This window comes from Neoarius graeffei, chromosome 14 (assembly GCF_027579695.1).
Source record: "Neoarius graeffei isolate fNeoGra1 chromosome 14, fNeoGra1.pri, whole genome shotgun sequence".
Lineage (NCBI taxonomy): Eukaryota > Metazoa > Chordata > Actinopteri > Siluriformes > Ariidae > Neoarius > Neoarius graeffei.
The window spans coordinates 16,640,873-16,657,220 of record NC_083582.1 but is presented as its reverse complement, the minus strand read 5'-3'; the positions used below and the strand labels follow the sequence as shown (position 1 = coordinate 16,657,220).

Sequence of the window (16,348 nt, the reverse complement as noted above, 5' to 3'; positions counted from 1 at the left end):
AGGTCTTTAATAAAACTCAGTGTGTGCTTTGACGCATGCATTCGGCAATTTAGGTCGTTTAACAGAAGCAGCAGTCCAACCTTGGAAACCCGCAGTCCTCAATGTCACCACACACGCTGGCTTTCGTTGGGTATACCCAAAGGGGTGGCTAAGACATCTGTCAAAAGTTACGGAGTTGCATTCCTCAAGAAATATTACGGTAGACCAAGATTATAACATTGAAATGGCATGTTTATTATCACGTAACAAAATGTTGTAAACAGTATTATAGAAATAATTTCATTCATTCATTCATTCATTCATTCATTCATATTGTTTCGGTAGAAAACTATGCAATGCAAAATCGTTTAAACACCAGAAAACCAGAAAAGTGCTGGGCCTCAAGATTCTAGATAGAACGTTCGGACGCTTTTTTTTTTTTTTTTACCCCGGCGAGTATTCGGAACCGGCCTTTATTTGTCACAACACACGCGTACACCCGGCCGTTAAAGGGAACTCGGCGGTTAATTGGAACTCGGCTATTATTTGGTATTTTACGGTATATTAGTTAGGCACAGTATCCACACGCAAAGTCCACAGGAGTGTAGCAAGCTTAGCGCATAGCGCTTAGCGGTCAAAACCCTTCGCCCTTCCGGGTCAAACACCTGACAAGCAACATAGACTTCCTGCCTAAATACCTGAACAGGTTAATTACCATGCGCCACCCAGTGGACAAAAAAATGAATTGCACCCAAAAACAAAACCATGCATTTTGACTCCTACACACTGGCCCCTAATTGTTGATGGCAGGCAGACACAACAATTCACAAAAATGAAAACAAAAGGAACCAAAATGAAGCATAACACCAAGTGATAAGTACAATATAATAACACATTCATGATCATACCCCATGTACTAAACAGAGTTTGGTCACAGGTCTTTCAATGATATTGGATTTTGTTTGCAACCTGACAGAGCATACCAGGCCCTGCCTATCAGGAAACACCTCAAGCACCCTCGCAAGTGGCCAAGATCCTCAAGGAGCAGAGGCATCCATGATAACGACAATGTCTCCAACTTTCAAACTCCTCTTCTTCTCATGCCATCTTTGTCGTTCTTGGAGCAATGGTAAATACTCTTGAACCCATCTCTTCCAGAACAAATCCGCAATATATTGCACTTGTCTCCATCTTCGTCTGACATACAGGTCATGCGGCTCAAAAACTCCTGATGGCATAGCGGGTTTACCCTTCAGCAAGAGCAGGTGGTTGAGCGTGAGTGGTTCCAGATCAATTGGGTCATCAGAGAGCTTGGTAAGAGGTCTGTCGTTTAAAATGGCTTCCGCCTCACAGAACACTGTGTGTAGAGTGTCATCGTCCAGTGTCTGCTGACGTAGCAGACAAACAAACTCTCACCATGCGGATCATCCTCTCCCACACACCACCATGATGTGAACCCGCTGGTGGGTTGAAACTCCAACGAATTCCAGCTTGTGAGAGGACTCCTTCAATCCGCTGATGGTTGAGTGCAGCTACAGCTTCTCTCAGCTCCCTGTCTGCCCCAATGAAGTTTGTGCCATTATCTGAAATAAGGTGAGTCACTTGCCCTCGTCTGCTTATGAAGCGCCTCAGAGTGTTGATGCAGGCAACCATCTCCAGGGAAGCTGCCACCTCCAGATGAACCGCTCTGCTGGCTAGGCAGGTGAATATGGCTCCATATCGCTTGCAGGTTCCTCTTCCTTTCCTGACTTCCACAGGACCAAAGTAGTCTACCCCTGTGTTGGTAAAAGGGGGCAAGTCTGGCTGAATACGCACCTCTGGAAAGTCAGCCATCTTTTGTTCCAGGAGACGTCCATTGTAGCATTTACAGAAGCTGCATTCACTTATCACTTTCCTGACAGCTGCATTTGCCTTGGTAATCCAGAACTTCTTCCTCACTGATGACAAGGTGTGTGCATGACCAGCATGGCCCAGGCTCTGATGAACATGTTTGAGTGCTGCAAGGTGCTGCTCTTTGCAGAGGATAATGGGGTGCTTAGATTCTTCAGGCATTGCTCCTCTGCTCAGCCTCCCTCCAACTCTCAACAGTCCATCGACCAAGACTGGGTCAAGTCTGTATATGGGACTATGGCGACTCACTACTGCCTTTGTGGAGGACAGTGCAGCAATCTCCTCTTTGAACTGCTGCAGCTGGCAATAGCGAATGACTGCAGCCTCTGCCTCCAGCAGATCGTCCACCGTCAGGATGTTACTGCTAGGTGTTGCAGTGAAACTTTGGCCATCAGTTGCACTTGACTGGATTGTCACAGGCTCCTTCAGCTGTTTTCTCCAGCGAGCCTTCTCCAATAGAATGACCTTCAAACTGAGAAACCAAGCAGCTGCCCTCTTGAGCCTCTTCCAGTCAGAGAAATAGCTCATGAGCTGGTCAGTAGGTGTAACAGCATCACACAAATTGATGGCATTCGTGGCTACCTCTCTCTTCACCTCTTTGTCATCAGCACTCAAGGAAACATCAAAGGCATTGTTAGGCCAGTCCTCCTCATGTCTCCAAAGAAATGCGGGCCCTTCCCACCACCTACTGGTCTTCAGGAAGCCTGCAACCTTCAATCCCCTTGACACATTGTCAGCTGGATTGTCTTTGGAGGAGACATGCCTCCATTGCCCTGGGTCCAATGACTCTCGGATGGTTGAGATTCTGTTTGCCACAAACGTGTGAAATCTTCTATCCTCATTCTTGATGTATTTGAGGACTGAAGTACTGTCAGTCCAGAAGACAGAATCCTCAAATGTCCATTTCAGTTCCTCCTTCAGCATTGAGTCCATCCGCACAGCGAGAACTGCTGCAGTCAGTTCAAGCCGGGGAATAGTTACAGCTTTCAGTGGTGTAACTCTGGCCTTGCCAATGAGAAAGGACACCTGGACTTGACTTTCCTGGTTCATCATCCTCAGGTATGTCACAGTTCCATACACAGCTTCGCTGGTGTCAGCAAAGTGATGTAGTTGGGCTTGAGCGACCTTGCCATATGTCGCTGGTTTGACACACCGGGGTATTTCAAAGATGTTGAGCAGGTCCAAGTCCTCCAGCCATGAGTTCCACTGGCATAAGATGTCTGGTGGCAAGGAATCATCCCATCCACATCCTCTCCTGCATAGCTCCTGCAGCATCATCTTTGCGGGCAGAGTGACTAGGGCCAGGAAACCCAGGGGGTCATACACTGAGCTGATGGTGGACAACATACCATGTCTGGTAAGTGCCTGTTGCTTCATCTCGAGCTTGAATCGGAATGAGTCAGTTTCCACGCACCACAGTAGACCTAGGGCTCTCTCTACTGGCAGCTTGTCACGGTCAAGATCTAGCTCCTTTAGATCCTTAGCTCTTCTTTCTGCTGCAATGGCCTGCAAAACACCACGGCTGTTGCTGACAAACTTCTCCAAGGTGAAGCCTCCCTTCTGGCACAGTGCAGTAAGTTCCTTGATTGTCTGAATGGCCTCTGCCTCTGTGGCAGAGCTCTTGAGGTAGTCATCGACATAAAAACTTTCCTTGACAGACTGACATACAGTAGCAGGAAACTCCGACTGATGATCGTCTGCATTTTTCCTCAGTGCATAGCTAGCACAACTTGGCGAGGATACTGCACCGAACAAGTGCACAGTCATCCTATATTGCCTCAGCTCCTGACTGATGTCTCCATTAGGCCACCACAGAAACCGGAGAAAGTCTCCGTCTTCCTCTGCAACCTTCACTTGGTGGAACATAGCCTGTATATCACCCATAAACGCCACAGGTTCCTCTCTGAAGCATAGCAGGACTCCCAGCAACGAGCTTGTGAGGTTAGGCCCCTGAAGCAGCTCTTTGTTTAAGCATGCTCCATGGTAAGTGGCCCCACAATCAAACACAACCCGAAGGGTGCCTTTCCTTGGGTGGTGGACTGCGTGATGGGGGATGTACCACACTTTACCAGGTTCGCCTTGAAGCTTCTCCAGTGGCATAGGTTCTGCATAGGTGCTGCTAATAAGGCCATTCACATACTCGGCATACTCCTGATGCAAGCCTTGGCTATGAAGGAACCTTCTCCTCAAGCCCCGCATCCTCTGCTTCATCACGGCAATGTTGTTGGGCAGAGACACCTCTTTCCTCTTAAAAGGCAACTTCAAGCAATATTTTCCATCCTGCAGCTTTGCTGATTGTTCCATGGTCTCCATAAACCTGAGGTCATCTCTGGACATTTCCTTTTCCTCCTGAGCCTTTTCACTGAAGTCATGGTTGTATTGACTAACCAGCATTTGTTCAAGTGTTTGAAGAGAGATGCGGTTCACTGTGGCGGAGGGTACTGGCGCACCACTGCTTCCACTCAGTGGGCCATTGATCACCCATCCCAGCACAGTCCTGATGGCATAGGGCCCATTGTCGTGGCTGTTGATGACCTCCCAGGGCTCTAATACCCTGGGTGCATTGGTGCCAATCAACAAGTCAACATTAGCCTTCATGCTTGGGATGCGCACCTTTGACAGGTAGGGCCACCTAGCCAGATCCTCAGAGGTGATCAAGTTCTCCAGAGTGACTGGCATTTCCTTCTGTGTGAAGACTTCAGGCAGGGGATAGAAGTTGTTACTGTCCACCTCAGACACCTCTAGACCAGACAAGGTGTACGCTGGAACAACTTTTTCTTGTCCCATTGTCCTCAACAGGAAGCTGGTCTTTTTGCCTGTGACATTGAGCTTCTGCATTAGGTGTTCCGAACAGAATGTAGCTGAGCTGCCAGGGTCCAGGAAGGCATATGTTGTTATAATGCAGCTTCCCTTTGCAGACTTCAGCTTCACTGGCAGAATGGACAACACACATTGGTCCCTACCAGCCCCTGTATGCCCACATGTTTCACTGGAGGACTGCTGGTGGTCAGGAGAATCCTTTGACCGTCCTGGGGTCTGTTGCTGTTTAATATGAAGCACAGTCAGATGAGTCTTTCCACAGGTTTTACATGTTAAGCGCTGCTCACAGTCCTTGCTCATGTGTCCAGTGCGTAAACATGCGAAACAAACTCCCTTTTGCCTCAAAAAGAGAATTTTGTCTTTGTGCTTCTTGCTTCTGAACTGTCTGCATTCCTCCACCAGATGGCGATGATCACAGCACAGGCATTTCACTTCCTCCACATCTTGAGGCTGGTCCTTACTATCCTCAGATACATCCTTTGACGTTACAGCAGCAACAATGTTTCCCTGTACATTGGCCCTTGACTGTGGCTTGAACTTTGATGTAGGCCTGGTCATAGATGTGGCAGAGGGTGGATCCTGTATATCTCCGAACAAGGGGTCAGACAGAATTTTGACACGCTGTTCAATAAACTGCACCAGGTCAAAGATGTGGGCTCTGTCATGAGTTCTCTCCATGATGTCATGAGCTGTAATGCGCCACTGCTCTCTCAATTTAAATGGCAGCTTTGAGAGAATGGTCCTCATATTTACAGGCATGTCCAGCTCCTGCACATAGTTCAGTTCCTGCATAACATTACAGCAGCCACATAAAAACAACGAGTAGGCCTGAAGCGACTTCACATCCTCTGCTTTAACAGCTTGCCAGGCCAAAGCTTTTTTCATGTAAGCTGCTGCCAACTTATATGGATTACCAAAGTGTTCAGTGAGGAGGCCTTTTGCTACTACGTAACCATGCTCAGGCACCATATGCTGGCAGCTGCGTACCAATTCCTGGGGCTGACCTCTGGTGAACTGTTCTAGATAGTAAAGGCAGTCTCCTTTTCCAGCCTTACTCTCCACACCTTGTTCGAAGGCTTTCATGAATGGTCAAAACTGGAGAGGGTCTCCATCAAACACCGGTATCTCTCTTGATGGTAGAGATGAGATGCGCTGTTCATGCACCAGAGCAGCTGTGATGTCATTCTGCCTTTGCATTATTTCCAGTAGGTCAGGAGTGCGTGTTGTGTTAAATGCACTATTGGTAGGAAGTGGTTGTGCAGCCATTACATACTGTTGATGTGCTCCATGCAGTGTTCCACGTTGTAGCTGAGGGATACTGTGTTGCTGATTTAGAACATCGTTGCACCATTGTTCAGTTTGTTTCCTGCACACCTCTGTTGACAGTATGTTACCAGGTGGTAGTGGCCCTTTGGTAGACTCATGTTGTGTTTGCTGTGGTAGACCAGGCTGAAATTCCATTGTGTTGGAATTAAGGGTTGCCAGTTTCCTTTTGTCCTGAAGCAGATAAGAGTTCATGCCGTCTGAGGGTGCTGCTAAGCGACCTCTTCTGTCCGAGGCCTGTAGCATGGCTAACTTAGCCGCTGACGCAGCCAACTCTGCATCCAGGTCAAGCTGCTCCCTTCTCCTCCTCAGCTGTTGCTCCTGCTCCTCAATCGCATGCTTCTCCCCCAAAGCAGCTTGGCGAGCAACCAATGCTGCTCTCTCTGCCTCAGCCACCAGCCTGGCTGAGCTTGTGCTAGATCTACCACTGCTACTACTTTTGCGTGACCCTCCGCTACCCACGTTTGAAACACTGTCATTTGGGTTAATACCAGACCCACAATCAATACTTTCATGTGCAGCTTTAAAATCAGCATTTGCATTCACAGGAACACTTGCATGAACATCAGCATTCAAAGCACTTGGCAACTCAGTGTGAACATTTTCAGAACCCATTGTCAGAAAAACCTTAATTCTACAAATAACATCATTATTTGGGATCATTTTTGCCTTAAACCAAACATCATGTCTTTCTTTTTCATCAACAGGTAATAAACTTAACAATGACTCATGAATGCGTTTTGCATCATTGCAATTTTCTACCAAACATTTCAGAGCGTTTTGTAACTGAGGAACATAATGTTTTAAACTGTCCATTGATTTTCTAATAGCGCTTGCATTGTCCAATTTTACTTTTCTGTCCATCTGTAAAACCAAAAGTTTATCAGCAAGCGCATTTGCACGCTTGCTTTGCTGATCGACGCCACTAACAACACTACTAGGTTTACTAGCAGTTGTTTGCATATTACGCAAGTCCATTGACAGTTCGATAAAAAGTCAGTGATGTAAAAGTCAGTAACGCAACGCAAAGTCACTCAGTCAAAACGTCACACGATTTCCACAGTCAAATGTCTGCCAGCATTTAATACGTGTGTTATATTTGTACCTGAGTACTGTGTGAACACAAATTAAATAAAAGATCTAAATGGGCATTAAATATTGTAGCGCTACAAATACCTCTTTCGATGCGTTGGGCGCCTTGCAGTCATCATTGTTGAATGCTCCGAAGTATGGTTTCCCCATCAAACAAAACTCCTTGTCAGTAGCCCACAAATCCAAACGATAACAATCCACAATGAACAGCTCTTCATTCTCCTAATTCCACAAGTGCAGAAGACTCCAACATGGGAAACTAAGGCCCTGTCCACACGGCAATGGATTCAGGTGAATCCGATACAATTGTTTATCGTTTCGGCCTGGCGTCCACACGGTACCGGCGTTTTGGGTGCCCCAAAACGAAATCTTTTGAGAACGGGTTCCAGAGTGGAAAGATCTGGCAACGGCGCCATTGCGAAGTCGTCTGGATGAGTAGAACGGATTTGTTTATGATGACATCACAACCACATGTGCTTCACGCCGGGTAGAAGTGTAACGAACTCGATGCGAGTTGTCAACAAATCCTATAACTTGGTTCATGAAACGCGCTTACAAAATATTTTCACTGTGAATATTTATTGTGTAATGGTGCAAAGTGAGAGAGAGAGAGAGAGAGAGAGAGAGAATAGCCCTTAGGGCAGAGTCAATCCCGCCAGCAAAAATAGGGAAAAAAAGGAGCAATCTCACCTCTTCAGATGTTGGTTTAAGTCCTACAATACATTCCTCAAAAAGGGCGTAGAAGAACAAATTAATCCATCAACGTGTAGCATTCAATTTATTCCGGACCATTAAAGACGCCGCCTTCCGCGTAGAATCATACGTCATCCTCGCCACCATATTGGATGGGTCAAAGCGGAGAATAAAGATGCCTCATTCATGTGCTGCATTTAACTGTACCAACAGGTTTGCCATCCAAACGAGATCACATGGGATTACCTTTCACAGGTGAGACTGGAAAAATACTTTTCATTGTATTTGGTCATTATAATGTAATTTTACAAACAGATTTTTCTGACTTTGTGGCTAATATGAAGTCTCGCGCATAATAGTTTATGCGCATGCATCCTTACTTTTTCTATTGTTCTGGTGTCTCCGAAGGGACCGTCTTACAGCGCCCCTAGAGGTGTGGCATGTGTATTGCATCGTTTTCAGCAAGCATTGCGTTGCCATATGTACCTGATATTTTACTGATCCGTTGCCCATGTGGACGCGATATTTTTTTTTAATAACATCTCGTTGCCGTTGTCGTGTGGATGTAGCCTAATCCAAACAGTAGCGGGGTTTTGACTAATATTAAAGGAGTTCTGTCTAATACGGAACTAGTGAGGCGTCAATGACGGCGGGTGGTGGCTAGGCTGACGTGCTAGATGTTACTTGGATGTTAGTTGCTATGCTACTCTGACTTGACTTACTGTGATCTAAAACAAAACGCCTGTAAACGGTCTTCTTGTCGAATCAAGGTGATCCATTTATTCCACACAAGTCCAATATATTAGTTAGGCACAGTATCCACACGCAAAGTCCACAGGAGTGTAGCAAGCATAGTGCTTAACGGTCAAAACCCTTCGCCATAGACATATAAACATAGACGCCGCATTCTGCGTAGAATCATACGTCATCCTCACCGCCATATTGGATGTGGCAAAGTGGAGATTCTTCAACCGTCTCTGGTATAGCGTCTAGACAGTAGCCGAGAATAAAGATGCCTCATTCATGTGCTGCGTTTAACTGTACCAACAGGTTTACCGTCCAAACGAGATAACATGGGATTACCTTTCACAGGTGAGACTGGAAAAATACTTTTCATTGTATTTGGTCATTATAACGTAATTTTACGAACAGATTTTTCTGACTTTGTGGCTAATATGAAGGATTTTGACAGAACAGGTCAGACAGTCAGGATCAGAGAGGGAGCTGTTCCTTCAGTCTTCAGTTTCCCAGCTCATCTCCACCGGGTAGGTGTATAGTTATAAGCAGTGAGAATTAGATAATACAGTGCCACACTATGATGAACGTTTTTTGAACGTATGATGAATGTTTTTAACCTTTCTGAATGTGAAGGAATCAGTGATGTATTTTGTTTTGGTATGACGTTAGAACCTGGCCGAACTCAGTTTGGCGGTCATTCAGCTCTCAGCTCACTTTATTCAACGAGAGTAAGTCTGTGTGGTGACTCAATAAATAAAAACAGTAAATTTTTATTTTCATTCACTATTTCCAGTTTTTCCACTATTTCCATCATTTATCATATTCAGTCTTGTAGGTTGGTTATTTTGGCCTCAGGTTTTGGTAGCTTGCTACAGTATGCTGACTGATTAGCTTACCTGAGATATCTATTGCGTATCTGTCGCTAGTTTGCAGTGTACAGGGTATTTCGCACACTATTTATAACCATCACATTAAAAGTTATATGTGTTGTTTTGATGCCTGTTTGTTTCACAAATATATACGTGTGTGTCTTAATGGGTGAATAAAAGGCATCGAGTTAAATATTATTGTAGAACAGGGCTTTATGAAGTTCAGTCCATTTACTTGCATTGGTTTACGGGGAAGATTTGCCACATCAAATATGGCGGACACTCTGATGTATCCCAGCAACGGGGCCACCAGCTCAATGCGGCGTCTATGTTTATATGTCTATGTCCTTCGCCCTTCCGGGTCCAACACCTGACAAGCAACATAGACTTCCTGCCTAAATACCTGAACAGGTTAATTACCATGCGCCACCCAGTGGACAAAAAAATGAATTGCACCCAAAAACAAAACCATGCATTTTGGCTCCTACAAGAGCAGTGGCTTTCTCCTTGCAACCCTGCCATGCACACCGTTGTTGTTCAGTGTTCTCCTGATGGTGGACTCATGAGCATTAACATTAGCCAATGTGAGAGAGGCCTTCAGTTGCTTAGAAGTTATCTTGGGGTCCTTTGTGATCTTGCCGACTATTACACGCCTTGCTCTTGGAGTGATCTTTGTTGGTCGACCACTCCTGGGGAGGGTAACAATGGCCTTGAACTTCCTCCATTTGCACACAATCTGTCTGACTGTGGATTGGTGGAGTCCAAACTCTTTAGAGATGGTTTTTAACCTTTTCCAGCCTGATGAGCATCAACAACGATTTTTCTGAGGTCCTCAGAAATCTCCTTTGTTTGTGCCATGATACACTTCCACAAACATGTGTTGTGAAGATCAGACTTTCATAGATCCCTGTTCTTTAAATAAAACAGGGTGCCTGCTCACACCTCATTGTCATCCCATTGATTGAAAGCACCTGACTCTAATTTCACCTTCAAATTAACTGCTAATCCTAGAGGTTCACATACTTTTGCCACTCACAGACATGGAATATTGGATCATTTTCCTCAATAAATAAATGACTAAGTATAACATTTTTGTCTCATTTGTTTAACTGGGTTCTCTTTATTTACTTTTAGGACTTGTGTGAGAATCTGATGATGTTTTTATAGGATTTCACAAGAAAACTGGCAATTAAGAGAGAAGAGGTGTGTGATTTGGTACAAACTGATAGAATCCACAGGATCTGTTCATGTTGTTCATCACACTGATCTCTATTTGCTTATACTGTAAATTTTCATTTGTCAGACCTTTTATCTCCTTAATTTGTCATGAAATAACGAAGAAACAGGCCTCACCTGGCCATGAAAATGCTTAGTTGTCAACCGTCGAGTTACATTTGATAATCGCAACAGAGTCAAGAGCAAACCCCCCATCCCCCATCACACTTCCTCCTCCATGCTTCATGGTGGGAACCACATATGCAGATTCCATCCGTTCTCTGTCTCCACTGGTTCAGATACGGCAGTTGGAATAAAAACTCTCAAATTTGGACTCATCAGACCAAAGTATACATTTCCACTGGTCTAATGTTCATTCCTTGTTTCTTGGCCCAAGGAATTCTCTTTTTGTCCTCCCTCAGTAGTGGTTTCTTTGCAGCAATTTGACCATGAAGGTCTGATTCACACAGTCTCCTCCGAACAGGTGACAATGTCTCTGCTACTTGAACTCTCTGACTCCTTCCTGTAGGCTTTAATCTGAGGTGTTGTTAAATGATTTCTGAGGCTGGTGACTCTAATGAACTGATCCTCTGCAGTCGAGGTAAAGTCTTCATTTTACTTTCCTGGGACAGTCTTCATGAGAGCCAGTTTCATCAGAGCGTTTGACAGTTTCTGCAACAGCACTTAAAGACACATTCAAAGTTCTGGACTGCCTGACCTTCATGTTTCTCTTTACTTAGTTGAGCGGTTCTGGACATTATATAGATTAATACAGTTGTGGATGGAATAAGGCTATTTACTGTATTTGTATTATTTACTATTTGATCTCAGATGCATTAGGAAGGTAAGAAACTCATCCACTAATTAACTTTTGACAAGAGACACCTGTTAATTGAAAAGTGTTCCAGGTGACTACCTCATGAAGCTGGCTAAGATAATGCCCATAGTGTGCAAAGTGTCATCAAGGTAAACACTGGCTACTTTGAAGAATCTAAAATATCAAACATGTTTTTTTGTTTAACGCTTTTTTGTTTACCACATAATTCCATACATGTTCCAGATGTTATTTCATAGTTTTGCTGTCTTCAGTATTGTTCTACAATGTACAGAATAGTCAAAATACAGAAAAGCCTGACAATGAGTAGAGCTGAGGTCTACAAACTTTTGACTGGAACTGGTGTGTGTGTGTGTGTGTGTGTGTGTGTGTGTGTGTGTGTGTGTGTGTGTGTGTGTGTGTGTGTGTAAGTAACATTAGTTTATGATGCAGAAGATCTGTTGGAACTTCAGTCACTTTTTATTTCCTCATGAAAATTTCATAGTGCAGTGAGACCTGTTTATGACTGAGAGTGCATGTGCGACAGAGAGTGAAAAACCAAATCCACACAAGGACACACACACACACACACACACACACACACAGAGCATTACTTACTGAAGCTCAAGGTCATTTTTTTCCTGAGGCAGGAACTTGTACAACACCACATAGGTGTGAATGGCGCGAAGTTCAATGTGCCTGGGGGGCTGGAAACACACACACACACACACACACACACACACACACACACACACACACACACACAGAGTTCTGCTGTATTTGTCTGTAAAGCCGAATGAACCCTGCAAGATATCAGCCCTGATTTCCCTCCCACCGTATACATTCGGGGATCTGCGACATTCCCTACAACTCGGCGATAAATCGCAGTGCTCCCCCATTGTGATTGCTCGTGTGCTATGAGTGGATCAACGAGTTTTCTCTGTCTGCACAGAAACTCAGATGCTCTGATATTTTCAAGCATGTTTGACATTCTCAGTGATGAATCATGTAGCATGAGCACCTCTATGACAAGCAGCAAGAACAGCACCCCTATGAGTAACAGCCAGTGAGAGTCCCAAATCAAATTCCTCTCCTCTCATGTGCAGCAGATCCCTGGATCCAGTTTATCATCCAGCTGGTTGTGTTGCAGAGCAAGGACAAAATGTAAACCCAAGAGTAATGCTTCTGTAAGAAATGATTGGGCATGGATGCCAAAATCATCAATACTACTACTACTACTCCTACTACTAATAATAATAAAACATATATGATATGATTCCTGGTAGTGCACAGTATAAAAATGGCTGTTTATTTTCACAATACTCCTCTGGTCTCTTTGTAGTATAGACAGTCCTCACTGTCTGCATCTCCCCAACCAATCTTTACTCTCAATTTTTCTCTTAGTGCAGAAATAACCAAGATCATGATAGACAGCAATCATATGTAAATTTGTGAGAAAGCAGGATTTCTCTGTGTAACTGTTGTGTACTGTGAACAGTTCAGTGCTAGTGAAGTTTAGAAAGCCTCGTATTTAACATGGCTTAACATTTGGCGCTGTGAGGATGTGCTGTAAACAATGCTACAATAAACTCAGCAATGTGTGAAACAAAATCTCTCACCTGTAAACTGAGCTTGTCATCCGTCTCACTCTTCTCACTCTCAGCCAGAGACACCACTAGAGACAGACAGACAGACAGACAGAGAGACAGACAGAGTTCTGGTGTTAAATTGGTTCTCTGTTTTAAAGAATTTGAGTGTGTGTGAATCACATTGTCATCTTACCCTCAGATTCAGGAACACACTCTTCTTCAGCAACAGATTCACTGTCCAGCTTCTCCTGTCCTTCTTCACTCTGGACCAGTGAGACAGACACATTTCATTACCTACAGTAAGTTTCATTTACAAATATTGTGGTTGCATACAAACAACAAATAATTTAAATGTTTCTATTCAATTTAATTAACACTCTTGTAAAGAAAACATGGCTATGGTTTGAAGGATAAGCTCACCTGATGACATGGCGACTCTGAAATGCTATTGAAAGTCGATCGGCTCATTTGTGCAAGAGACGTTCCGTATCGCAGGGCTTCATACACAGGGTCCACTGCACCCTTTCCCTGTTCTAAACACACACACACACACACACACAATTATGTACTATCATACACAAGAGATCAGCACTTACATCAGCAGGTGGAGATTTCTCACCTTGAGTGGGCGGGGCTTCCTTAACAATTGTAAACAGCTCGTTAGTGAGCAGTGGAGAGCTGATGTTCCGCTTGAACACTCCTGACTGACAAAATGGATAGAGTACAGAGAGGAGCATCAAGGGATGAGGAGAATGATAAAGAGAGACAAAGATGAGGTGAATAAATAATAAAGACTGTATCCTTGCATGTGTTTCTATTTGCATGTACATTTCTAGGCAGGTATAACGGAATATACTGTAATATGATATACAGTTAGGTCCATAAATATTTGGACAGAGACAACATTTTTCTAATTTTGGTTCTGTACATTACCACAATGGATTTTGAACAAAACAATTCAAATGCAGTTGAAGTTCAGACTTTCAGCTTTAATTCAGTGGGTTGAACAAAAAGAGTGCATAAAAATGTGAGGAACTAAAGCATTTTTTAAACACAATCCCTTCATTTCAGGGGCTCAAAAGTAATTGGACAAATTAAATAATCTCAATATCTCTAGCCGCTTTATCCTGTTCTACAGGGTCGCAGGCAAGCTGGAGCCTATCCCAGCTGACTACGGGCGAAAGGCGGGGTACACCCTGGACAAGTCGCCAGGTCATCACAGGGCTGACACATAGACACAGACAACCATTCACACTCACATTCACACCTACGGTCAATTTAGAGTCACCAGTTAACCTAACCTGCATGTCTTTGGACTGTGGGGGAAACCGGAGCACCCGGAGAAAACCCATGCGGACACGGGGAGAACATGCAAACTCCGCACAGAAAGGCCCTCGCCGGCCACGGGGCTCAAACCCGGACCTTCTTGCTGTGAGGCGACAGCGCTAACCACTTCACCACCGTGCCGCCCCAAATTAAATAATTGTGAAATAAAATGTTCATTTCTAATACTTGGTTGAAAACCCTTTGTTGGCAATGACTGCCTGAAGTCTTGAACTCATGGACATCACTAGATGCTGTGTTTCCTCCTTTTTAATGCTCTGCCAGGCCTTTACTGCACCGGTTTTCAGTTGCTGTTTGTTTGTGGGCCTTTCTGTCTGAAGTTTAGTCTGTAACAAGTGAAATGCATGCTCAATTGGGTTGAGATCAGGTGACTGGCTTGGCCATTCAAGAATATTCCACTTCTTTGCTTTAATAAACTCCTGGGTTGCTTTGGCTTTATGTTTTGGGTCATTGTCCATCTGTATTATGAAACGTCGACCAATCAGTTTGGCTGCATTTGAGCACACAGTATGTCTCTGAATACCTCAGAATTCATCTGGCTGCTTCTGTCCTGTGTCATATCATCAATAAACACTAGTGACCCAGTGCCACTGGCAGCCATGCATGCCCAAGCCATCACACTGCCTCCGCCGTGTTTTACATATGATGTGGTATACTTTGGATCATGAGCTGTACCACGCCTTCACCATACTTTTTTCTTTCCATCATTCTGGTAGAGGTTGATCTTGGTTTCATCTGTCCAAAGAATGTTCTTCCAGAACTGTGCTGGCTTTTTTAGATGTTTTTTAGCAAAGTCCAATCTAGCCTTTTTATTCTTGAGGCTTATGAGTGGCTCGCACCGTGCGGTGATCCCTCTGTATTTACTTTCATGCAGTCTTCTCTTTATGGTAGATTTGGATATTGATATGTCTACCTCCTGGAGAGTGTTGTTCACTTGGTTGGCTGTTGTGAAGGGGTTTCTCTTCACCATGGAAATTATTCTGCGATCATCCACCACTGTTGTCTTCTGTGGGTGTCCAAGTCTTTTTGCATTGATGAGTTCGCCAGTGCTTTCTTTCTTAGGATGTACCAAACTGTAGATTTTGCCACTGCTAATATTATAGCAATTTCTCGGATGGGTTTTTTCTGTTTTCGCAGCTTAAGGATGGGTTGTTTCACCTGCATGGAGAGCTCCTTTGACCGCATGTTTTCTTCACAGCAAAATCTTCCAAATGCAAGCACCACACCTCAAATCAACTCCAGGCCTTTTATCTGCTTAATTGAGAATGACATAACGAAGGAATTGCCCACACCTGCCCATGAAATAGCCTTTGAGTCAACTGTCCAATTATTTTTGGTCCCTTTAAAAACAGGGTGGCACATGTTAAGGAGCTGAAACTCCTAAACCCTTCATCCAATTTTAATGTGGATACCCTCAAATGAAAGCTGAAAGTCTGGACTTAATGTCCATGTCCATTATATAACTATAAATTGAATATGTTTCAGTAAACAGGTAAAAAAGCAAAATTTGTGTCAGTGTCCAAATATATATGGACCTAACTGTACATGATTTATAATAAAGGACCACTCTGGGCAGTAATGAAATGTATTTATTTGGAATTCCCAACTGTCATGTATTTCTCCCTAATGCTGAGCACTACATGCTGCGACCACTCAATGTACAACCCCGATTCCAAAAAAGTTGGGACAAAGTACAAATTGTAAATAAAAACGGAATGCAATAATTTACAAATCTCAAAAACTGATATTGTATTCACAATAGAACATAGACAACATATCAAATGTCGAAAGTGAGACATTTTGAAATTTCATGCCAAATATTGGCTCATTTGAAATTTCATGACAGCAACACATCTCAAAAAAGTTGGGACAAGGGCAATAAGAGGCTGGAAAAGTTAAAGGTACAAAAAAGGAACAGCTGGAGGACCAAATTGCAACTCATTAGGTCAATTGGCAATAGGTCATTAACATGACTGGGTATA

At 43.9% G+C, this 16,348-nt stretch overlaps 1 protein-coding gene across 1 annotated transcript in view; it reads right to left on the bottom strand.

The window, feature by feature from the left end:
- The window catches only part of LOC132897493 (SH3 and cysteine-rich domain-containing protein 2-like), a 191,115-nt gene that overhangs the window by 57,023 nt on the left and 117,744 nt on the right, over window positions 1-16,348 (bottom strand). Inside the window, exons 4-8 of the mRNA XM_060938764.1 lie at window positions 13,642-13,726; window positions 13,443-13,555; window positions 13,216-13,285; window positions 13,053-13,108; window positions 12,052-12,140 (exon numbers count right to left, since the gene is read on the bottom strand). Of these exons, the coding sequence (XP_060794747.1) occupies window positions 12,052-12,140; window positions 13,053-13,108; window positions 13,216-13,285; window positions 13,443-13,555; window positions 13,642-13,726 (413 nt within the window). The remainder of the gene's footprint in view (window positions 1-12,051; window positions 12,141-13,052; window positions 13,109-13,215; window positions 13,286-13,442; window positions 13,556-13,641; window positions 13,727-16,348) is intronic.